The 25,335-nt window shown below is 43.4% G+C and overlaps 2 protein-coding genes across 7 annotated transcripts in view; both read left to right on the plus strand.

The window, feature by feature from the left end:
• Window positions 1-1,036: 1,036 nt before the first annotated feature.
• LOC147061397 (rho guanine nucleotide exchange factor 7-like) lies at window positions 1,037-15,142 on the plus strand. 5 transcript variants are annotated; one of them, XM_085919657.1, is made up of 21 exons: window positions 1,037-1,339; window positions 1,880-1,963; window positions 3,355-3,439; window positions 3,518-3,633; window positions 3,728-3,932; window positions 4,477-4,571; window positions 8,281-8,375; window positions 8,525-8,620; window positions 11,321-11,443; window positions 11,544-11,682; window positions 11,785-11,844; window positions 11,937-12,083; window positions 12,158-12,244; window positions 12,361-12,439; window positions 12,597-12,727; window positions 12,803-13,006; window positions 13,116-13,206; window positions 13,280-13,369; window positions 14,116-14,212; window positions 14,317-14,371; window positions 14,438-15,142. In XM_085919657.1, the coding sequence occupies exons 1-21, from the start codon at window positions 1,175-1,177 to the stop codon at window positions 14,558-14,560; spliced, it is 2,367 nt and encodes a 788-aa protein (XP_085775783.1). In that variant the 5' UTR covers window positions 1,037-1,174; the 3' UTR covers window positions 14,561-15,142. The 5 variants fall into 5 exon arrangements, with proteins under 5 accessions (XP_085775783.1, XP_085775784.1, XP_085775785.1 ...); XM_085919658.1 differs by having other exon boundaries at window positions 4,480-4,571; XM_085919659.1 differs by having other exon boundaries at window positions 3,821-3,932.
• A 506-nt stretch (window positions 15,143-15,648) lies between these two features.
• The window catches only part of mcf2la (mcf.2 cell line derived transforming sequence-like a), a 58,693-nt gene continuing 49,006 nt past the window's right edge, over window positions 15,649-25,335 (plus strand). The window contains exons 1-2 of one of the 2 annotated variants that reach the window (XM_085910386.1): window positions 15,649-15,973; window positions 22,184-22,310. In XM_085910386.1, coding sequence (XP_085766512.1) covers window positions 22,244-22,310 — 67 coding nt within the window. In that variant the 5' untranslated portion in view covers window positions 15,649-15,973; window positions 22,184-22,243. Of the gene's footprint in view, window positions 15,974-16,244; window positions 16,407-22,183; window positions 22,311-25,335 lie in introns of those variants that run through there. The other variant, XM_085910395.1, reaches the window with a different exon arrangement.

Consider the following 25,335-nt stretch of genomic DNA (forward strand, 5'->3'; position numbering starts at 1 on the left):
TGTCGTCCGGGGAGGGGGTTGGGGTGGGACTGAGGCCTTTTTGAACAATGGCAGGGCGAGTCCTTATTCAAAGGAAATGTGATTCATGACAACAATAAATGCGTTCAGCTTTAGACATGACCAACGGGACATATTTGGAGTGTGAGGCGTTGGTGCTTCAGCTCCAAAAAGTTTATTGTTTGCCTTAGCAATGAAACTTGAAAACAAACTTTTTGATAACTAGAACAAAGTCAATAACACAAATGAATATGTATGTATATGTGTATGGTAAAACTAACCTGTCTCACAACGGTCTAAACCAAACAAGGACAAATATCCGGCCCACGGGGCCGTTTAATCCGGCCCGCCAACCCTGAATAAATTGTATTATTAAACTTTTTTTTTGGTTCATTTTCCCTGTAATGAGTATGTTTCCCCAGTAGATGGGGAAGCGCCCGCCCGCGCATTTACTCCCGGAAACCGTGTCAGAAAGCTCGGCGTACACTCACAAGTGCGTGTACGTACTCAGTAGTACGAACCCGGCGCACTCCGCGGTCTATTTCTATGAGTGCCGAATTTCGAGCATGGACTGCGACGTCAGCATTCTCGGAATTTGCACGCTGATCTTTCAGATACAGTTTTACGCAAAAGCCACCCACAAACCTTCCCCTGGAATCCTTCCATTAAAATGAGTGACCTGAGGAAAAGAAAGGTGGACACTGAGTGCCGAGTGTTAAAAAAAGAGTGGACAATTTGGCTCGACCTACGTGTGTGAGCAGACGTTCAGCCACAACAAACCGTCAACAAAGCCCGTCACAGATCTATGTTAACGGACCGACACTTTGGTTCTCTCCTAAAAATTACCACAACAAATTTTACTCCAGACGATGATGAACTCCCAAAAAAAGGGAGACCGACAATACTATTCCCACTGAAAATGAAGGGGAGTTTCTCTAGTTTGTTGTAAAAAAAAAGAAAAAAAAAGTGCGTATGTGTGTGTGTGTGTGTGTGTGTGTGTGTGTGGGGGGGGGGGGGGGTAGAGCGAGGGCTTGCGAACGAGCGAGGCAATATGCGTTTTGACATTGGAGTATTAGTTGATTCAACAATGAGGTGTAAGTTAGGTCACCTATCCTCCAATTGTGCGCTTTTCTAAATAAGACACATTTTGTCGTACCACGACCATACACTGTCTACTATGAACGCGGCTGAGCAGACGGTAACGTGGCTCATTACGCTCGGAGTGCTGGAGTCTCCCAAGAAAAGCATCTCTGATCCGGACGCTTTCCTCCGGACGTCTCTCCAGGACGGGGTGGTGCTATGCAAACTGCTGGAGCGACTGAAACCCGGGACGACGGAAAGAGTATGTGGAAATACTAACAACGCAAAAATATATTTCGATATTATACACAATTTAAACATAAAAATTACCACGAACATAAATAACCTTTGTTTCTTTTGGAAACGCTATGGCTTTACGTAATGAAGATCCGTAAATGAACTACCAGGTGTCAATTATTTTAAACGACGTCTAAAAATATTTATTTCGAAATAAAGGCTTCCAACTGCATCATCCGCATGTGTGGTATTATGATCGACAGAAGCGTCTCGTTTGTAACGAATCAATGTATTGTATTTAACGGTGTTGCGTTTAGGAAATAAATGACATAAAAATCACTGTGAAACGAAATAAAATTACGTCTAATTAAATTTATACTTTGAAACTCAACCAGAACTGTGGTTATGCACTCATGCTAGTGATCACTACCAGCAAAGTGGCAAGTGCAACACACCACGCTTGAATTATTTCCGTGTAGAACAGACTCCTTAATTTTTACTAATTTGTAAGTGGGGGTGAATGTGGGTTGTATTCTGCTCTAATTGGGCGACTTCTTATGTATAGTTTTTTCAGGAACCGAAAAGTGACAGCGAGTATCAACTCAACATTAGCAAATTCATCAAAGGCATCGGGACTTTAGACGTGAAGGTGAGTTACTTGTATTAATAATTTTATTAATGTGCTGAAATGACATTTCATTATATTTTCCACCATTTTCAAATACCCGGTTTCAGAATATTTTGGTAATCAGGTGTGCCTGCATGCTCTCCAGGTAACGGATAGGGACGCACTGTTTGGCAGAAAACGTCACCTAAACACGGAAATAGGACATTGAATGTACTCATTTAGTATAATGTGAATTACAAATTATGTCAATTATTTCCAGGGTCTCCGTTTAATGAAAATTTGAGACAGAGATACAATTAACAGAACTAAGCACTAATAAAGTCGGCAGAGATATCGGAAAAGTGCAAATACAACAACACAGGGTCCACTACGGAAGTCCCTAACGTCAGAAACGGGGAGGATAACCGCATTGTGGGAAAGATGAGGGGTGTGGTAGGGTTGGGTGTTTTGGGGCGGGCTTAACGTGACCAACAAAAGATGGAGAGGAGAGAAGTAGGCTGATGTAATGCAATATGTCATGCAGCGAGTGGATTTTCCAATCAAGTTGATTAAAAGTCGACCATGACGCTGGATGCCAAGTGTTCCATTAATGGCAGCCTGGCTGACATCAGTGTGGTATTTCGGACAATTCTATCCGTCTCCAATAGTGGAGGACTTCTAATATCTGCAGGAACTGATTGATTGATTGATTGATTGATTGATTGATTGATTGATTGATTGATTGATTAGAAAGCAATTGCAATCATATATTTTGGCCCTTTGGTAAATTACTCGAATTACTAAATTAAGGTCTCACGAGAATAGCTGTCTGGCCACTAAATTGTAGCTTTACACTCTTTTCAATTAAACCGTCAATTTTGAGTCTCTTTTATGGCTTCCTGTGTTAACAGAAATGGTGATAAATTAAAGAAATGTGTTTTATGGCTACTCATCTATTGTTTTGTGTTTAAAGCAGGGGAATATGTTGTAACGCAGAGCAATCAAATGCAGCACTCTAACTACTACTTAACCAGGCTACATTAAGTGCACAGCACTGGGGTTCTGATTTATATGAACAAATTCAAAGTGCTATTAAATGCATAATATTCATAAACCAAATGTAATATACATTAAGTGCTCCAGTCACACCTTGGGAATGTCAGTGTGTTTTTTCACAAGATTAGATATTTTGACTGTCTCTCTGCATGTGTGCACGCATGTTTTGTGTGTAATGAAGAGATTACCAGGGGGAGCTCAGACTTGGAGTAATCCCGCCTCAGACTGTAGATGGAATGGCATGCTAAACCCCAACCTAAACACTGTGCAAGCCATAGTTTGATGTCAATTATGAGAAGAAAATGCGATTGGGTGATTGTGCATCCCAAAAAGATCATTATGTTGCAAATAATGATTCCATCTTCTAAATTCTGCAGGCTTTTGAGGTCCGTGACCTCCTTCAGGGGCTGAACTTCACCAAGGTCCTAAACTGTTTGGTTGCACTGAACAAAGCCACTGAAGGTAACAGTGTTTGCATAAATGTTCCTAAATGTATTGTAAAACTACTATTTTAATTCAAAATGGCTCTTTGTTGTCCAGATCCATGTGTTTCTATTTGCGCGCCACACTCCGCCACATTAAGGATTAAATCGTTTGATTCTGTAAACAGTCAAAGTCGTTTGTCCAAACTGCAACCGCCTCAGTATCACAGCCTTGTAAGTTATTACAGCAAATAGTGCTCACTTGATTAACAAAGACAATTTCACATTCTGTCTCCCTATGGTGCATGTGCATTTTTGTCTCTCACAGGACATGACTGAGGGCAGTGGGTGTGGCCATTTTCTTTTCAAGGCACGCTTCCCTTTCCAGCAGACAAATGAAGATGAACTCTCTTTCTCCAAGGGCGACATCATTAATGTGAGCAGGCAGGAGGAGGGGGGCTGGTGGGAAGGCTCTCTCAACGGCAAGAACGGCTGGTTCCCCAGTAACTATGTGAGGGAATTGAAAGGAAGCGGTGGGTGCAGCAATGTCACTACACCTCTATCATCTCATCTGAGATTATGCAAAGATGTTCGAAGCAGTGAAGGCTCAAACACATACATTATCAAGCGAAATGGATACAGTTGGAAATGTTGTTGTTCTTTTGGGGGAAAGAAAGGCAGGAAAGAAAGGAAGGAAACTGGACTGACAAACAAAGCCAGGACGTTCCACAGATGCTGGTCAAAAAGGAACCTCCTGAAAGTCCAGTGTAGAGAACTGTGGGAGGCTGTGACTAACATCACTTGTTTGCTGTGAGGCTGTAGGTTATTGTCGCACATTGTCATTGACAGACACAAAACGCAGTTTATAGCCAGCCTCCTGAACCGCACACACGCACACGCACACGCACACGCACACGCACACGCACACACACACACACACACACACACACACACACACACACACACACACACACACACACACCACAGGATTACGGTATAATCGATCCGATAAAACGTCAATTCGATACTGAAAGTGCACTTCTGCTCTGATTATTTTTCTCCCATTTTCTTACTTAGCAGACAAGCCATTTGACAAACCAAAGTCTGTGACGCTGAGAAGTCCCCCAAAAGGCTTTGACACTTCTATCATCAGCAAGACCTACTACAATGTGGTTAGTATCCTATGTTCATAGAAGCTAATGTCAGAAGTGGTGTGAACTGATCTCTTGTCAATCACAGGACTGATACTTACACTAAAAGTGACAAAATAGGTACCCTCTGAGATGGATAAAAACAAATGAATTTTGCTGCCTAACTCACTTTCAACAAACACAATGTTAATTTGAATGCAAAGTTTAGACTAGCCGGGTACATGCAGCATACTATTGTAAAGGAAAATTTTGGATTGACTTCCCCGTTTAAGTAGACGTCTCCATTAAATGAGGACATTGAGTAGCATCGCCCAAAAAATTATTTTATCTTTTCTCATCTTGCCACTCTAGTGATATGAAATGATAAAATGAGCCCCTACTTGTACACTTGGGACTACTGTATTTACTAAAAATAGAAATAAACACTGTGCCATGTGAGGTATGTTTTTTTTGGTGCATGTCACTCGAGGTCATGCTTTGTGCGCTTGCCGACGCATTGCATTAATATTAGAAGTCATTTTTGATTTTATAATATGAAAAAAAAAAGATTTAACAAAACATGAGTTGGGCATCTCAATGCAAACTTTATTTAGTGCACCTCAGGACAAAATTAAATTGAGTAAACTCAACATAAAGTCTATAGTGGCTGTATAAAGGGTTAGGCGTTAAGCTTAGGTGCTGTTAAAATAATAGGTTTTTAGATTTAATTAAAAAAAAAAGAAAATAAATGACAACACAATAAACCATTTTAAAATGGTTTTAACAATTAATGGGCCCTGTATCCTGTCCGACTAATAATAAAAAATCTTTTAGAGCAGAGAAGTAAAAATAAATAACCGAGTGGATTGTGGCTAAATCAGAATTAACTACTAATCACATTCAAATTCATGTTAAGTGGAAGTCGGCACAAACCTGCTATCATTTCAGCTGCCTCTGATTAAACCCAAATAAATGTTAATGTTCAAATAGACTTTCCTGACATTAGCCTAGTCACATTTTACAACACAATACATGATCCTCAGAGCTTCCAAACCATGAGAGGAAAGAGAAGTATTTCCACGTTGGCTAGTATTTAGCAGGACACATATAGACAAGGCATTCTTGCTCACATTCACGCCTTTTTGGTACGTAGCCATCATTGAATGTAACATGAAACACATAAGTATGCATGGTTGGTGGATGCTGGACTGACTGGGAGAAGTCACATGAGCTCATGGAGAACAGCTCCTTACAAAGAAAGGCCCGAAATGACTTGACTGTGAGACAACAGTGCCAAACTCATGACTGTTGCCGTGTATCTATTTTTAGTGTCTCTGTCAGCCAATATACACTGCTCAAAAAAATTAAAGGAACAGTTTTTTATCAGGGTATGGCCTGAATTCAATTACACTGATAAGGTTTTGATCAGGCACGTGGTAGAGGGGCTTGTTAATCACTTTCAGCTGCATTGGTGTTGATGGAATTAACAACAGGTACACTGGAGGGGCAACAACGAGATGGTCCCCAAAACAGGACTGGTTTTGCAGGTGCAGACCATTACAAGCTCCTCCCTCTTGATCTTTTTAACTGTTTTTCCACAAGTGTTGGCTTTAGCAAGAGTCATTATCACGACTGGAAGCATGAGGCGATTTCTTAACCCTCCTGAAGTTGCGCAGATTGTCCAACTCCTCCAGGATGACACATCCATGTGTGCTGTTGCAAGACGATTTGATGTGTCTCCCAGTACAATCTCCAGGAGATTCCAGGAGACAGGCAGTTACTCTAGGAGAGCTGCACAGGGTCGTAGACGGTCCTCATCCCATCAGCAGGATCGATATCCGCTGCTTTGTGCAAGCAGGAACAGGTTGAGCACTGCCCGAGCCCTACAGAATGACCTTCAGCAGGCTACTGGTGTGAATGGTTTTGCCCAAACAGTCAGAAACAGACTTCACGAGGGTGGCCTCAGGGCACTACGTCCTGTAGTGTGCCCTATGCTCACTACTCAGCACCGTGGAGCTCGATTGGCATTTGCCATAGAACACCAGAATTGGCAAGTCCCCCACTGGCGCCCTGTGCTTTTCACAGATGAGAGCAGGTTTACCCTGAGCACCTGTGATAGACGATAGATAGATAGATAGATAGATAGATAGATAGATAGATAGATAGATAGATAGATAGATAGATAGATAGATAGATAGATAGATAGATAGATAGATAGATAGATAGATAGATAGATAGATAGATAGATAGATAGATTCGAAGGCACCTCCGACAGGTCTTCGCTTTGGCCTGGACATCCACTTTTTGATTTCCATACTATGTATTTTATGTGCCCTCTTTGCATCCATTGCAGCCTGGTGATCCTGAAAGGGGGATCCTTCCATCTGTGGTCCTTTCTCAAGGTTTCTCATTTTTCCCCTGGTACGGTTTTTCCTTGCCCTTTTGGGAGCACAAGATCAGGGGATGCTTTGAGAATAATTATCAATTGATTGTCTATGTGAAGCCCTTTGAGACTGCTTGTGATTTAGGGCTATACAAATAAACTTGACTTGTCTGGAGAAGCCAAGGAGAGCGCTATGCTGCCTGCAGCATCATTCGGCATGACCGGTTCTGTGGTCGGTCATTGATGGTCTGGGGAGGCATTTCCATGGAGAGACGAACAGACCTCTACAGGCTAGAGAATGGCAGTCTGACTGCCATTAGGTATCGGGATGAAATCCTTGCACCCATGGTCAGACCCTACGCTGGTGCAGTAGGTCCTGGGTTCCTCCTGATCCACGACATTCCCGGCCTCATATGGCAAGAGTATGCAGACAGTATCTGGAGGATGAAGGAATTGACACAATTGAATGGCCCTCACGATGACCTGATCTAAACCCGATAGAACACCTTTGGGACATAATGTTTCGGTCCATCAGACGCCGCCAGGTTGCTCGTTAGACTTTGCAAGAGCTCACTGATGCCCTTAGAGTCTAAGGCTTAGACAGATCTCGGAGGACATCCCACAAGACACCATCCGTCGTCTCATGCGACGTTGTCAAGCATGCATACAAGCATGTGGGGGCTACACAAGATATTGAAAAGAGATTTGAATTGCAGAAATTTAATTTAGGCAAAATGGACGAGCCTGCCACATCATTTTTTCACTTTGATTTTTGGGGTGTCTATATACTGAGCCCTCTGTAGGCTGAAAATTTTTATTTCCATCAAAAGATGTGGCATCCTTTTGTTCCTGAGACACTAAACTGTCCATATCAGTATAGATATCCAACTTTTTTTTTTCACCATTGAAATCTGATGTGTTTTCAAAGTGTTCCTTTAATTTTTTTGAGCAGTGTGTGTCGTAACTTGTGATCTCATAAAATGTCACACTCAATCATTTTGTGTGTGTGTGTGCGTGTGTGTGCGTGTGTGTGTGTGTGCGTGTGCGTGCGTGCATGTATATGTATGTCTGTGTAATAATGTAGGTTATTTCTTCCGTTCCATTGGTTTCTGGGACAGCCTTGCCTTAGGGTCATTGCGCCTCTCCGTGTGTGCATGTGTTTTAAAAATGCAAGCTGCCCCAGTCTCCTCAGGCTTCCCATCTTCATTTGGGGGTGCCTAAGTCTACCTTACTAACTATTAGATGAACCCGCCTTGAGTAAAATGTAAACGAAATCTGTCCTCTAATGGATTCCTCTCAAAAGAATGAAGTGCTGAGAGGCTTTTAGGTTTTATCTTGTTTCTCAGCTTTAAATTTTGTGTTGTTAAGGTCCTCCAGAACATTTTAGAAGCAGAGAGTGAGTATTCCAGGGAACTTCAAAGTCTTTTGGGATCCTACCTACGCTCTCTACAGCCAACAGACAGGTTAATTACTTTTTCATACATTTCAAGTAAATCATCATTATGCTACAGAATGCAACACCAGTGAAGACAGAATGACTGGAAATAGGACCAAAAGAGAACTTCTGAATTATGAATGACCCCAACCCCCTACCCCCCTGATTCTTCGGCAGGCTGAGTGCTGTTGACATCAGCCACATTCAAGGCAATCTGGAGGAGATTTCAACCTTCCAGCAGATGTTGGTTCAGTCCTTGGAGGAGCATACAAAGTTTGTAGCTACATCTGTATTGTGTGCTAAGTATGCACCAATGTTACCATCGATGTTAGGTCATATGTAGTGCAGATAAAAAGTCTACACAATCCAGTTAAAATGCCAGGATTTAGTGGTAGAAACAAATGAGACCAAAATAAATTATTTAAATTAAGATTATTCCACTTTTAAATACCTATAACCTATGCAACTCAATGGTGATAGCACAAGTGTGCACACCCTCTTAACTATATGTGGCTGTGTTCATAATTATCCAGTCACAGTTGAACTCATGTTATATGGGAGTCAGCATGCAGCTCTGCCATTTCAAGTACCTCGGATCTTCAAGTAGCCTTCTTTTTTTTGTTTTTGCTTGAAGGGTTTGTGCTCGAATAACTAGTTCATATCAGCTATATTCTTAAAATAAGGAAGTGTGATTGCAGAATTTGGGGAAGTATGCAATAGTCATTGTGAACTATCACTATTATTTACAGTGACGTGCGGTGAGGTTCATGACTGGGGAGGCACTGACGTCCCCCCCCCCGTAAGAATTTGTCTGACACCTAACCAGGTCACAAAAAGGTTGGGGAACGCTGCTCTAGAGTAGCTTATTCATTATTTAATTTGAACTATGATAATTAATATCCCATATCAGCAGTCTTCACACATAAAAACACTCAATAATGCACGTGGAATCAAAAACCTGTTTTCCATCGTGCGTACCACTTTGTTTGAAAAGACATGCTCCGAAGTCCCGTTGTCCGAATCAAACTTTTTAACTCTGGAGTTAGTCTTCCTTTACTGATGACCTGCTTCGACCGAAAATCCATCGTTGAAAATTGTTTGAGTTCGCATCTGTAATCCTCCATTGTAAATCGAAATGTAAAACCAAAAAAAACCCAAAAATGAATTTAAAGGGAAATAAATGGATGACTGCTCCTCAGTTGTTCACTGTAAATTTGAACTGGAGATCACTTATTCTACAGGTGGGCACATGAAGCATCCCGGGATCACTAGCGCTCCCTACCATAAGGCTGGAGAACTTTTTTTCTTTGCCTCGGTTGGGTCTCTTTTCAAAGCTGTTTTGTTCATCTAAAGCAGGGGTGACAAACTCATTTTTTTTGCGGGCCGCATTGTAGTCATAGCTTTTTTTGGAGGGCCATTATGACTGTCAAAACAAACTGACAAATAACTCTTTTTCAAATCAGACAAATAAAAACTGGTCAAATATTTAAAAAAAAGAAGATATTAAAAGTGAAGACAATTTGCAATTCTAGTAATGACACGAATTTGATGCACAATTTGTTGTCGCGAGCCACATAAAATGATGTGGCGAGCCATATCTGGCCCTCGGCCCTTGAGTTTGACACCTGTGATCTAAAGAAACGCGACGTTACAGATGACTACACTATGATTACTCTAGATATTATATACATCAGCTTAACTACGGAAATTAGTTAATATAGCCACAGTGTTTGTGCACTTAAACAGGGACATAGAGACAGACAGCAGTTCAGTCTAACTGCATAGCCTGTCAGCTTAGGCAGCCGTCTGATTACGCAATCCTCAAAGGAGGCAAGGCAGGAAGTTGCCTCCTCCGAGCGACTCGTCTTCGGTTTTAACATAACTATAAAAATTCTGTGATTTTGGTTCAAAATGATACAAAACTACTGAAATTAAAAGGAAAATTACTTTATAATAAAAACAATTGAATTTGTTTTTTCACCTTTTCATTATGGCAGGGGAGGCACGGCCTCCCTTGCCTCCTTTGACCGCACGTCCCTGATTATTTACTAATATTAAGCGATGCCCATTGTTGAAGGCATGTAATAGAAGTCAGCTAATGTTATCTGCGCTAGCATTTACACATTCCCACTCACTCTGTCCTGCGCTTTCAAAAGCCTGCCTCATGTGGCTGCTGTTTCATTTGGTTCAATAAATGGCCCTCATCTTTTCACAAATGAAACTAGCAAACCACTTTGTCCTGATTGCTAATTCAGTGCACATTGTCTATTCTAAAGTTTGACCAATAAACCGCCCCCTCTTAGGGAAGAGGTTAAGCAGGTTTCATAGGCTATTTGCATTGGTTCAGTTTACTGTCTCTATTGTAAAAAAATGAATGGCAGCTCCTTCTACTGTAAATTATGGGCTCGTCACTTTGGTTAAAAAAAAAAGAAAAAAAATCAATAGCACCACATCTGCCTTAGAAAACAGTTGGCCAGGCAGGCATATACGTATGCCCACTATGCCCACTGGCCAGTCCAGCGCTGCCTTTGTGCCATATTTTCTTCCTCACTTGATGTCTTCATTAATATTATAATTCCTTGGAAATTCTTGTGTATGCTTCTGACTGATAACTTTTCATCTATGGTATCCTGCTGATGCCTTAGAAGCTCTATGCAGACTACGGATTATGTGTCTGATGTGACTACAGAAATATCAGGAAAAGCCTACAGATGTATGTAGTTAATCAGAAGCAAATGGTGATGCGCGTGTAGTTACTCTAATTTAACATCTATCATCCATCCACCCCGCCATCCACTGGTCCGTCCATCGGTCTACTTATGATGTAATAATTTTGTAGACTTTTTGTGTTATGGTGCATGATATCTGATGTTAGATTTAAGCAATGTAATGCAGTGTCAATGCAAAATTCACTAAAATCAACAAAGGTGGTTCAATCAAATATAGCCAAATCCGTGTGTATTTTTTATATAGGCTTCCAGAAAATCAGCAGAGGATAGGAGGCTTCTTCCTGAGTCTAATACCCCAGATGAAGAATCTTTATGTGGCCTACTGCTCAAACCATCCATCTGCTGTCAGTGTACTCACTCAGCAAAGGTCAGAAACTCCTTTTATAAGAGCATTTTGGGGGTAACCCATAATCCTCGGACAGAGAAAGATTGAAAAACATTTCAGAAACATGTTGCCTGTTTTGCAGGGAGCAATTGGGGGAGTACATGGAAACCAAGGGGGCATCTAGTCCCGGTATTTTGGCACTGACCACCAGTTTGAGTAAACCCTTCACTCGACTGGAGAAATACCCAACCTTGCTCAAAGAAATGGACAGACACATGGAGGTACTTCTGTCCTGTTGATTTCATTCGATGATCTGTTACTGAGGAAACATAAAGCCACATTAAATAACTTTCTGGGGGTAACAAAAATCGTCTTGTTCTCAGGACCAACACCCTGACAGAGTTGACCTCCAAACTTGTATGGCATCATTTCAAAGCCTTGCTGTAAGACAAACACGTGGCCACCAGTCCACTCAAGTATTCCTGGCCAAGCTGTGAAATGGTTCATAGAGTGTCGACCCTGCCTCTTTCTTCAGGCCCAGTGCCAGGAAGCGAGGAAGAAGAAGGACCTGGAGTTACAGATTTTAACCGAGCCAATCAGGAACTGGGAGGGGAATGACATCAAGACCTTCGGCCCTGTTCTTCACATGTCCCAAGCTGCTGTCCGCTCTCAGAACTTTCAGGTGATCCTCTGGAGCATTTTGATCACACTGAATTGCAACAGAGCACTGTGTGTGAAAGACACTTTGTTTTTTAGGAATCAAGTGAACGCTACCTTGTCCTCTTCCCTCACACGCTGCTGTTCCTCTCTGCAAGCATGAGGATGAGTGGGTTCATCTACCAGGTTTGCTTGAATTCTATTTCGGGCATTGATATTCAATCAAGTAATAATTACAATAAACCTCTTTCAGGGTCTTGAAGTGTTGCTGGAATGTTAAACAAATAACATGGTCTTTGCAGGGGAAAATGCCATTGTCAGGCATGCTGATCTCCAGAATAGACGATGGGGAAACCATGAAGAATGCTTTTGAAATTTCTGGTCCGTCCTTGTTTTGATAATCATAGTCTTTAATATCTTCTTTGCTCTTGTGCCCATGGCTTGGAGCTGCTCTAAATGTGTCATTGGTTTTCAAAAAGCCTATAGAAAATGTAGGAAATCATTTACAGGTCTTGTATGCATATTGTGTACTGCATAGGTGCCCAATGTGACCGTATGCAAGTGGCATGCAACAATCAGCAGGATCTGCTGGAGTGGCTGGACCTTCTCACCAAACACACACACACCCCTGCTGCAAACACTCACAAGACTCACTCGGTGTGTCACACAGTAAGTCTGCCTTTCTTCTCTACTACAACCCAACTGAAGTTCATAATGGACTGCTCTCCCGTCTTTCCCTCCAAGTTGCCCTCCCTGCCTATCACCCCTTCCCAGCACTCAGAGTCTTGTGGCGGGAGCCGTGCCTTCCACACCCTCCCTCATCTTTCCTCATATGGTGCCATCACCATGTGGGGGGCCCTGGAGCCACCTCGTCCCCCAAAACCCTGGAGCATGAGCTGCCTTCGGCCTGCGCCTCCTCTCCGGCTGTCTGCCGCCCTGTACAAGGAGGTGTGCATTGAGTGGCTGGTTTAAAACAAGCCACTCAACACTTTGCGTTTGAACGTTTTGTTCTGTCATGTAAAACCACTCCCCTAGAATGCACATTCATTGTTTACAGGACCTTAATAAGAGTCCAAAGAATATGAAGCTACTTCCCAAGAGGAAACCTGAGAGGAAACCCTCTGAAGAAGACTTCACTTGCAGAAAAAGTAAGAGAGTTAATGTAATCAGAGATGTGTATGTTAAAAAAGCTTGTTGGGTTGAATAATTATTGTTTTTCAGGCACAGCAGCTCTCGAGGAGGACGCTCAGATATTGAAAGTGATTGAGGCGTACTGCACCAGTGCCAAGACGCGACAGACCCTCAACTCCAGTGAGCCCCCGCACACCTTACGTCTATAGTGTTGTGAATATGCATGCACACCTTTTAAGTCTTTTTCTTTTCAGCTTTGAACTCTAACAAGGCTTTTCTCTCTGCTCCAATTTTTTCCACCCATTGATTCCTCCATTCTCCACTTCCTTTGCATTTTGTACATTACTGCTTCATGTTCAACAACCACTGTCCTCATTATAATTGTTATAATTTCTCTATTTTTCCTCAAATTCAAATTGATCCCCCCCCTGTTTTTTAACCTTTGTATTCTAATTCTTTTTGGGCCCACACCTTTATTTTATTCTGTTTTGTACCCCAAATTCTACGGTTTGTGTTTTCCTGCACCATTGCCATCTGTATTCCCACTGCTGATTGCTGGTGCAGCCTGGCAAGGCACTGACCTCATGCACAACCATGTGCTCGCTGACTCCAGTTTCGTCGTTGCTGGCATCCCGGGAAATCTGCCGTGTTCCGACCAATCAGAAGACTCGGATTATGACAGTATCTGGACCGCCACTAGTTAGTTACAGGACTGCTTCATTTTCTTGTAAAATTTCGGTGTAGCAAGTCAGAATTTACTCTCTGGGAAATTGGCTAGCTTGCCAATAGTGAGCCCTTTAGTGTTCGCCGCGTCTTCTGTGTTTGGTTGTGAGTGTATAAGTCGCCTTGCTGTTTCGTTCGGATATTATCACATGATCTTGGAATTAGAGAGAGTATAGCTGTCGCTGTTGGCTTGTTTTGATCAGGTTCCAGCAGGAGGGATGTTCACATGTTGTTCCCAGAGGAGGAGAAGATCATAGTGGAGGAAACCAGGAGCAACGGACAAACCGTAGTGGAGGAGAGGTGAGATGAGTGTGTGGCATGTGATTCAGGAGTGGTCACACAAAGTGTGATGGTTGGTCGCTGTGTTCATGTCAATGCAATGCCATGTTGCTTTGCTGCTGCAGGAACCTGGTAGACACTGTATACAGTTTGAGAGATGAGGTTCAGGAACTCAAACAGGTGAGTTTGCGCTTTCCTAAGATAGTGGGCAGTATTTGTGGGAAACACGTTTTTCTGGTCCTGCAGGACAACAAGAGAATGAAAAGGACATTGGAGGAAGAGCAACGAGCTAGGAAGGAACTCGAAAGGATCATCAGGAGAGTTTTGAAGAACATGAACAACCCAACTTGGGATGAGACGAACCTCTGAAACTGACATCACTTTGAAACTTGGACTCTCGCAATGAGCAAATATCACGGAGGGAAATAAGGCGGCCCGATCCCAAATGACCTTATACGTTTTCAGCCATAGAACTAGGAAGATGACATTGCATCCTTCATCAGGCAGCTGACTGAACTGAAAATTGACTTTTTTTTTTTTAGACAGCTGAAGGAAATAATCACAGTGAGTCAGGTAATTGGTTTGTGTGGTCTCTAAACCAAAGCAATACAAGTTGTGATTTTTATGATGCCAATTATGCAATTCACAAAATAATTTTGTTGTTAATATTGTGGTTTTTATATTCTGTCCTGTTTTGATTTTGTTATTTTGTATACTTGACCTGGATCACATGGAACATTGCCAGCAGACAAGGAAGACATTCCTTTTCTCAAAACTATAACAATGTCAACTGCAGAAATCTTTTTGTCACGCTAAACACTTCAAATTTATAGGCCATATAATGAATGCAATACGGGTGCAAATTGTGTATTTGATAGCAGCTAATAATGACTTCCAACATTCACAAACCTCTGTTTATTTCACTCATGTTTCAGAAAAAATAAAATTCTTCCACCGATGCAGTGTCTTCAGACATTTTGTATCAGAATCACACCATGTACATTGTACCTGGCTTCTGTTAGTTATGGAGGAGTGGTTTAGGATTAATAGGACTTCTTGGAGGATATAGCTGAGATCGGCAAGAAATAGAAAGTTTACAATCCCAGTCAAGGCATGGCTCAAGACATTGCATTAAGTTATTGGTGAAATGAATGAAATGCTTTGAAGATAAGATAATTAAACAAGGAAATTATGAAGGTTTACTGAAGGTAAACGTGTTGTGATAAACGAGAACAGCAACCAAGGTATGGGAATCAGCCATGTTTGTTTACATTCGCCTCGAACGTTTAGAGTCAGACCTGGGAAAATCTGAGCGGAATAAATCCGATTTCCGACCTTTCTTGAATGCAGTCTGCCGTGGTCACTACGCATCAATGCCAAGGAGACAGATCATGCGCAGACTGGACGCAGCTTGTTTACGTGTCGCCCGTAAACAAGCTGCGTCCAGTGACAGTCTGCAAAAGGAATACACTAATCCTGTGAATTTCCTTTGTTAATTCCTATTGAGTTGTTTTCTCCAAATACACAAGGCTCGTGTAGCGTAGTGCAATAGAGACGACCAGCTGTGGAAACGCTATACTTTAGGCATTACTGCCGTCTAGGGGTGGTGACAGCTCACAACACATCAACGCTGTATTGAGCGTTTGATGAACTTTCTCTTTCAGCTGTTCAGACACGCTTCTCTGAGAATACAACATCCAAACCAACATGTTCTCGACATAATGTTGGAACCTCTTTCTTTTTTGTTGTGCACTGAGCATCAAAGTTTTCTAAACTCTAAAGGTAATTCAATCCACTCCCACGGCGTACACATCATATGCTTTGTTTTCATTTGCATGTACTAATTTGCTTTTGCATAAAAGAGTAAATGTGATTGCATGAATGACGCTTTGATTTATGCACGGAGGAAATCGCATACATTTATTTAGATGCAATATTGTTTTGAGATTTCCAACTTAACGCCGGTAACTACTAAACGAGTCCAAACATAACTTTACTGTTAGTGCTATAGTTGGGATGGATGGATATATTTTCACTGACTCAATTGGGATCTTATTCTTGCGCTGTCGGAACAGTGAAACAACGTTTTACGATAAGCAGCGTCATGCGGCACATGCTGTCACTTAAATCATCAGTAGAGGAGACTGTTTAATTTACGTCACGACCAACCAATTGAACCTTGCAAGATGACGCGGATTCAAAATCAACAGCCAAGGTTTGGGACAATTCATTTAATCTAATCTGATGGGTCTTGTGTATCAATATTAAACTTTGGCAGTATTATCACTTAACTTGACTGATTGATGTTTCACCTTTAATCAAAACGGTATTTCTAGTTCAAAAATTTCAATGTGGCGTCCTTAATTTGTTTTTGATCGTCTGATTGGAAGTGTTTCTCTGCCATGTTGGATGTCGAGATTGGGAGGATAAACCAGCTGGGAAAGACATATAGACTAACTTGTGTTTTTTGTCTCGTTTGTATATTTTTGTACAATTCAAATCAGGTAATTCACCTATGGTCTGAATTTTCCAATTTCCTTGGATGTGTTAAGATTCAAGAGTTTTTATTCGCCATGTTTGAGCATGACAAACAAGGAATTTGACTTCGGTACATCACAGCCTCTGTTCAACATTTAGGTGAATAACAACACTCAGGACATGTGAAAAATGACAAATATTCTTAAACCTCGCCTGATCTTAAACTCCCAGGAGGGCAAGGAAAAACTCAATAGTCCAACTAGGGGAAATGAGACCCCTTGAGAAGAGACCACAGGTGGGAGGGTCCCTCTTCCAGGATGACCAGACTGCAATGGACGCAGAGAGGTTACATAGTACAAACAGTGTAGACAATTCAAAAAGGTGTGGAGAGCAGGATGTTATTGCACAGCAATGACTCTGAGACTCTTAAGAGTGGTGTGAGTTCATCAGAGCAACAGCCTGTGGGAAGAAGCTGTCTCTGTGTCTGCTGGTTTTGGCGTACAGAGCTCTATAACGCCGTCCGGAGGGGAGTAGTTAAAAAAGACTGCAACCTGGGTGGAAAGGGTCTGTAGAGATGTTACTTGCACGTTTCCTGGACCTGGACAGGTACAAGTCTTGGACAGATGGGAGGTTGATTCCAATTATCTTATCTGCGGTCCTGATTGTCCGTTGCAGTCTGTGCTTGTCTTGTTTGGAGAACGATCCAAACCAGACAGTGATGGAGGTGCAGAGGACAGACTGGATGATGGGAGTGTAGAAGGTCTTCAGCAGCTCCCACGGCAGGTTGAACTTCTTGAGCTCTCTCAGGAAGTATAGCCTCTGCCGGGCCTTCTTCCGGACAGAGTCTATGTGGCGGGTCCATTTCAGGTCCCGAGTGATTGTGGTTCCCAGGAACTTGAAGGATAGTGAGGGGTGAAAGTGGTGAAGGGTCTCGCCTTAAGTCCACTCATCTCCACGGTCTTGAGCGGGTTCAGCTCTAGGTGGTTTTGACGGCACAAGTCGACCAGCTGCTACACCTCGTGTGTACGCAGTCTTGTCACCAACCTGGATCAGTCCAATGAGAGTGGTGTTGTCCGCATACTTCAGGAGCTTCACAGGAGAAAGACCTGAGGAGAAATCGTTGGTGTAGAGAGAGAAGAGCAGTGGGGAGAGGACGCACCCCTGATGGCCGTCAGTATTGGTGGTCCGGGTGTCAGATGTGATGCTCCCCAGCCTCACACGCTGTCTCCTGTTGGTCAGGAAGCTGGTGATCCACTGACAGGTGGAGGCAGGCACCGCGAGCTGGATGAGCTTCTGTTGGAGGATGTCAGGAGCGATGCCGAGCTGAAGTCCATAAACAGGATCCTGGCGTACGTTCCTAGACTACACAGAGTACACAACACTCACATCAAATAGCACAAAGAGTAAAAACGAACAGACAAGAGCAACAAATAAGTAATAAGCAAATAACCCAAATAAATAAACAATAAATAAATAAATAGACAAATAAGAGCAGCAAAATGGAGCAAGCGTGCTAATAGCAGACAGCCAGATCTCTCTCCACCACAGCACCGTCGACGGTCAGCGGCAGGTGGTGGGTGTGACCCTTCCGGAAGTCATTGATAATCTCCTTGGTCTTGTTGACGTTCAGCAGAAGGTTGTTGTCCCTGCACCATGCGGCCAAAAGGTCGACCTCCGATCTGTAGTGAGTCTCGTCGCCAGCAGTGATCAGACCCACCACAGTCGTGTCGTCGGCATATTTCAGCACGCGGTTGCTGCTGTAGGTCGCAGTGCAGTCATGCGTCAGCAGGGTGAAGATCAGCGGACTGAGCATGCAGCCTTTAGGGGCCCCCGTGCTCAGCGTGATGCTGCTGGAGACATTGTCGCCCACACGCACTACTTGAGGCCTCTGACAGAGGAAGTCCAGTAGCCAGTTGCAAAGGGAGGTACTGAGGCCCAGCTTGTCGAGTTTGCAAATGAGACGCTGTGGAACAATGGTGTTGAATGCAGAACTGAAGTCCACAAACAGCAATCTCACATACGAGGCCTTGTTCTCCAGGTGGGTGAGGGCAGAGTGGAGGGCAGATCAGATGGCATCCTCAGAGGACCGATTGGGTCGGAAGGCAAACTGGAAGGGGTCCACGGTGGGGGGAAGAACAGATCTGACGTGCGCCAAGACAAGCCTCTCAAAGCACTTGAAGTGGGCAGTAATCTTGGAAGAGAACGCCTTTTTTGCATCTTTGATGCCCCGGGACAGTTTCGCCCTAGCTGATCTCACACCCGCTTCATCCCCAGCCCTGTAGGCTTTGTCTCTGGCCCTCAGCAGCCCGAGGACAGCCCCTGTCAGCCATGGCTTCCAGTTAGCCCGAGTGACGACGTACTTTGTGAGGGTCACATCATCAATGCACTTAGCGATGTAAGAGGTCACAGAGTCCGCATACTCCTCAATGTCTGTCCGATTGTCGCAAGTGGCTGCCTGCTTAAACATTTCCCAGTCTGTAGTGCCAAAGCAGTCCCGAAGAGCATCAGAGGCCCCCTCAGGCCACACTCTAACTCGTTTGCGAACTGGCCTGGAAGTTCTCACTCTCTGTCTGTACGCGGGGGTAAGCAGAACGGTGACGTGGTCAGAAAGTCCGATGTTGGGGAGGGGGGTGGCCTTGAAAGCTCCTTTATGTACAGTGTAGACCAAGTCCAGGAAGCTGCCACCACGCGTTGGAAAAGTAACATGCTGGTGAAGCTTTGGAAAGACAGACTTCAGGTCAGCATGATTAAAATCACCAGCGAAAATGATGAGACCGTCAGGGTGCGCCGTCTGCTGATCACTGACAGCCTGATACAGTGCATTAAGGGCCGTGATCCTGTCACTTCCAACGTTGGAAGGCGGGATGTAGACCGCGACAAGCAGAATCGCAGTAAACTCCCTTGGTAGGTAAAAAGGACGGCACTTAACGATCACAAACTCCCCCAGTGGCGAGCAGTGTCTGCATACCACTACAGAGTCCCGGCACCATTCGTCGCGGATGACAAAGTTGCAGCAACGTCAAGCCCCTTAATGTTGGATGGGAAGCATCAGTGTACAGACATTGTCAGATCTCTATCAAGATGTTCAGTCAAATTCAATTCCAGGCTCTGTCTGGACATTCACAGATTTGCCTTCAAGTCATCCCTAAATATCTTGGCTGTGTGTATAGGGTCGTTGTCCTGCTGAAAGATGAACCGTCACGCCAGTCTAAGGTCAAGAGCGCTAGATCAAGCTTTCCTCCAGGATGTTTCTGTACTTTGCTTTATTCGTCTTTCCCTTAATCCTGTCTAGTCTCTCAGTTGCTGCTGACTGCCACCACTTCTTTTACTGTAGGGATGTTAGCCAGGTGATGCGTGTTGCCTGGTTTCCCACATAGCATTAAAGCCAAAGAATTCATTCTTTGTTCATCAGACCATGGAATTCAGTCTCATTGTCTCAGTCCTTCAAGTGCCTTTTGGCCCACTCTAGGCTGGTGGCTGTGTCTTTATGAAGGCCACTCTACCCGAAAGGCCTGATAAGAGAATTGCAAGAGTGACTTCTGGAAGTTTCCCCTCTTTCCTTATGGGAAGGGTGGAGCTCTAACAAAGTGACCATCAGGTTCTTCGTTACCCTAAAAAAATAGTCTTTATGTCAGGTTTGTTGAAATGGTCAGTAGAAACTTTACATGAGTATAATTAGTGAAAAGGTCTTTGAAAAATACGTAAATTTAGCGCTTTCACATTAGGTTTCACAGTAACAAAGCGCTTTACAGAACATAAAATAACAATACAATCGAAGAAAAAAAACATCACTTCCAGGCTCCATCCTGTGCTATTTATATGAGAAATTTCAAGAAACCACAACCCCATCAGGGATAGAAATTACGACCAGGTTTTATTTGCCATCCACTCACAGCCATATCACTGAATTTTTCCTTGGGTTTCAGGAGATTTGCTGAAGCAATCACGGAAAATCCGTCTCCAATTAATAGCAAAAGTAAGAACAGGTGGCTTATTTACAATGCACCTTATGTTTCGTGTAGTGTTGCACCAGTAGTCTGAATTTCAGCTGTTAAAAATTACACAATTCCATAATTCCAAATGACACAATTCCATAATTCCCAAACACCGGCCCTTTAAAACACTAAAAAGTAAAAACATAATCATCAGCCAAAGCGCTCCAACTCTGACAAGGCCGTCGCGTAGCACATCTGTTGTCACACAAAGACCGAAGCCCATCTGTGACACGTCAGCCAGTTAAACCCTCCTCATGTAAGTAAATAAATAGTCTATATATTTAAATTCACTGACACACCCACGCTGTACAAAATCGTCTAATTTTGACGACCATGTGGGAGCTTATTCCTTTTTTTGTCATCTGCTTTAATGCTTTTCTACTTCATGGATTTTTGCCAGTTAATGTGGAACCTGATACCAGTTCCGGTGATCAAGGATAAATAAGATAAAGTTTGTTGTTCCGCTAACTATAGACCAGCAACCCTTGCCAGTGTACTGTCTAAGGTCTTTGAAAGCGACAGAATTGTGGAGACGATTTCCTCTACTGATAATCATTTTGGCTTCAAAGCTGAGCATGGCACAGACTTGTCCATCTATTCCTTAAAAAAAAATTGTCAACTTGTAAAGAGAGATTAATTGCTCTGTTTTAATCAGTTTAATTCAGGGGTCGGAAAACCTTTTTTGCCCATTTTTTAAAAATAATTTCCCGTGAGAGCCATACCATTTAAAAAAAGTAAAATACAATTAAATGTATATATTTTAATTAAGACCAACGATTTTTTGAGAGTACTAATGTATTCTTTTTAATAAAGTTTTTAACGTCGCCAAAAAAGCCATATCTGGCTCGCGAGCCATAGGTTCCCGACCCATGGTTTAATTGATGCCTCAGAGATTTAAACCAGGTTTATTATTTTAAGTCTAAATAACTTAATGAGTGTACCTAAATGTATTGTGAGAATTCTGTCCTACTGTTATGCCAACTAGTAGATGCAAGATAAATAGGGTCATTGTGTCTCTGCCCCATTTGGGGTCAGGAATGGGGCCAGACAAGGTGGAACCCTCTCCCCATTTATTTTCAATCTGTATATTGATGACCGTTCTATCATCCTGAACACCGGCAATACTGGATGTATGATTGGCAATACTTTGGTGAATCATATTACGTATGCGGATGATCTTGCGGTCTTCAGTCCCTGAAGTGCTGGTCTCCAGCAGCTTCTCAATGTCTGCTCTTAGTATGGTCTTGTCCATGACATGAAATTCAATACTAATAAGGGATCTGTAGAGAAAAAAAGAGGACAAATGTCTAATGTTTCCTACATTCATTTGACAGGAATGACTTGAGATTTGTGTGCGTGTGTGTGTGGGAGGGGGGGTTCAAAGTAAATGCAGTCACTTTGACCCACTAGCATTAAGAGACAAACCCCATAGGGTTAATGATGCTGTCCCCCAAATGAAGCAGAAGTTGAGCGTTTCTTGTAGTTGTTTACCGCTGTCGCTGCGTTTTGCCTCTTTCAGGCCGTGAGACGCATGTGAGGAAGACGGTCCACTAGGTTAGGTCCTCTTCATAGCACCGGTATGGGAGCAACGCTGTCTGTGAAAGATGACCTGGAGCAAAACCCGAAGGTGCTGTCAACAATCAGTGGTAGGAAACCTTATTGCTTCAGTTGCATTGCAAGTGTCTGATGGGATTACTTCTACGATATGTCTCTAATATCCAGCTAACCTTCTCTTTTAAGATTGCACTTAAATGTTTTCTACATTGTGGGCTGGTAAGATCCATTCCATTAGTTGACATCCGTTATCAAGACACATGATTTCTTTTGAAATGTGGAGAAAAAAAAAAGTGTCTCCTTCAATATCGCATCTATGACATGCTTTTGTCATACCAACCAAATCTGGAATATCATCACATTTTATTCATCCTCTTACCTATTAAGTTGTTTTAGGGGCAGTGTCCTGTAAGTAATCTTATCTCACTCACCCTATGCTCTGCTGGGTCAATGGTGAGTGCAGGTTTTACTTGAATGACCAGTTGACTGAATCTTGCTGGCATGCTGCTGTCTTCCTTAGGCAGGCAGCGAGTGGTGGCTTGGCAGGGTGTGGGGAAAAGAACAAGTGTGCCCCATGTCTTTGCCAAACACAAACCCCCTTGCATCCCCATCCGTCCGTCTACAATTTAGCCGAGCATTCAAGTGTATCTTGGTTATCAGAAGCTAATGCTGCTGCAACTGTTAGCTAAATATAATCTGCACTAAGATCTATTTACCTTTTGCCATGCTTCTCTTTTGCTCTGTGACTATGGCCAGTAGTTATGCCACATCGTTTTTTTATGGTCACCAGATTTGCGTTTCTGAGTGAAATGGAATGGAGTGGCAATTTTATTGACAAAGTACTGTACATGTATTATGTTTGAGGGAGTCCAACAAAATCCCGAAAAATTTTAAAATTCCCCCCGGACATTTTATTAGGGCTCAAAAGTAGGATATGTCCGGAAAAAAGAGGATGTCTGGTCACCCTATTTTTTCAACTGTTCAGTGGAAGTGCTGAACGGTGCTGAATAGGCTGGTAAATAAATAATGTTTTAATAATTGATGGGTGGGCAGCCGCACATTCCTCAAAACAAGTTTTCTTTTGTTCTTTCTTTTTCTTTTTTCTTTCCTGCTTACTGTCTTGTTTTATTTCTCTTTCTTTGTGTCTTTGTTTCTTTCGTTTTTTGATGCTTTCTTTCTTTCTTTCTTTCTTTCTTTCTTTCTTTGCAGGTAAGTTTAATTTGACTTTCTTTAAACTTTTGAATGTCAAGTCAAGTCAAGTTTATTTGTATAGCCCTAAATCACAAGCAGTCTCAAAGGGCTTCACATAGACAATCAATTGACAATAATTCTCAAAGCATCCCCTGATCTTAGGCTCCCAAAAGGGCAAGGAAAAACTCAAAAACCCTTACCAGGGGAAAAATGAGAATCCTTGATAAGGGACCACAGATGGAAGGATCCCCCTTTCAGGATCACCAGGCTGCAATGGATGCAAAGAGGGCACATAAAATACATAATATGGAAATCAAAAAGTGGATGTCCAGGCCAAAGCCAAGAGCTGTCGGAGGTGCCTTCGATTGTCCTGGCAGTGTCCTCCAGGAGGGTATTCCGCTGCAGTTCCCTCATGCTGAATTGGTCCACGAGAATCTAGATAGCCATCGTCAGCTTGGGTGTCACCTAACCACCTCCCCAGCCGGGGAGGGGTGGGGGGAGTGGGGTCGGGGAGAGGTTAGACTTTTTAGACTCTTTCAGTGTTTCAGTATTTTTTTGGGAAAACTGGCAGTTTGCAAACAAGGTGCTGAACAGCCAGATTCACAGCATGCGTTTGATACATACCTGGTGCAGTTACAGTTGGCATTAAAATCTCGTCTTCATCACGCTGTTTGCATTTTGACCTCAAAAGACCAAGACAACCTCTGACAATTGACCAACATTATGAAAACAGGATCTTCCTAGAGGGAAGTGGCCACTGAGCTCAGATTGTCACATTGTCATCAGCTGTTGCAAAAAAGAGACTAGAATGAATAAATACAAATGAAGGTTCAAAGACCTCAACTACTGTGTGTGTGTGTGTCTGCGCGTGTGTGTGTGTGCGTGCGTGCATGGGTGTTTTAGCATGCGTTATATTTTTTTCACAAATTTGTACAATTAGTCAGTTCACACGTCTGTTATTTTTACAAATTATTAACCAGATATTGAAGATAGCTTTCTGTGTTTGACAAACCAATCAGTTTTAAAGGCTCAAGAAGCTTCTTCACCTTCACCATCTTCTTCCGCTTATCCGGGGTCGGGTCGCGGGGGCAGCAGCTTTAGGAAGGACTCCCAGACCTCCCTCTCCCCAGCCACTTCCTCCAGCTCATCCCGGGGGATCCCAAGGCGTTCCCAGGCCAGCCGAGAGACGTAGGCTCTCCAGCGCGTCCTGGGTCGTCCCCGGGGTCTCCTACCGGTGGGACATGCCCGGAACACCTCCCCAGGGAGGCGTCCAGGAGGCATCCTGATGAGATGCCCGAGCCACCTCATCTGGGTCCTCTCAACGTGGAGGAGCAGCGGCTCTACTCCCTCATAGATCGACCGGTAAATCGAGAGCTTTGCCATTTGGCTCAGCTCTCTCTTCACCACGACGGACCGGTACAGAGTCCGCATTACTGCCGACGCTGCACCGATCCGCCTGTCAATCTCGCGCTCCATCCTGCCCTCACTCCTGAACAAGACCTCAAGATACTTGAACTCCTCCACTTGGGGCAGGATCTCATCCCCGATCCGCAGAGGGCATTGCACCCTTTTCCGACCGAGGACCATGGACTCGGATTTGGAGGTGCTGACTCTCATCCCGACTGCTTCACACTCGGCTGCGAACCGCTCCAGTGAGAGCTGGAGATCACGGACTGAAGAAGCCAACAGCGCCACGTCATCTGCAAAAAGCAGTGACGCGATGCTGAGGTCCCCAAACCGGACCCCCTCAACGCCTCGGCTGCGCCTAGAAATTCTGTCCATAAAAATTATGAACAGAATCGGTGACAAAGGGCAGCCTTGGCGGAGTCCAACCCTCACTGGGAACGAATCCGACTTACTGCCGGAAATGCGGACCAAACTCTGGCATCGGTGATACAGGGACCGAACCGCCCTTATCAGTTGGCT

Source organism: Syngnathus leptorhynchus, chromosome 1 (genome assembly GCF_054491065.1).
Source record: "Syngnathus leptorhynchus isolate UIUO chromosome 1, UIUO_Slep, whole genome shotgun sequence".
NCBI classification, from domain to species: domain Eukaryota; kingdom Metazoa; phylum Chordata; class Actinopteri; order Syngnathiformes; family Syngnathidae; genus Syngnathus; species Syngnathus leptorhynchus.

Excerpts from the sequence above, each read along its gene's own strand:
- LOC147061397 (XM_085919657.1), top strand. The coding sequence starts at position 1,175 with ATGAACGCGGCTGAGCAGACGGTAACGTGGCTCATTACGCTCGGAGTG. Across the intron at positions 1,964-3,354 it reads TCGGGACTTTAGACGTGAAG|GCTTTTGAGGTCCGTGACCT; the intron begins GTGAGTTACTTG and ends TAAATTCTGCAG. Across the intron at positions 13,007-13,115 it reads CTGCCGCCCTGTACAAGGAG|GACCTTAATAAGAGTCCAAA; the intron begins GTGTGCATTGAG and ends CATTGTTTACAG.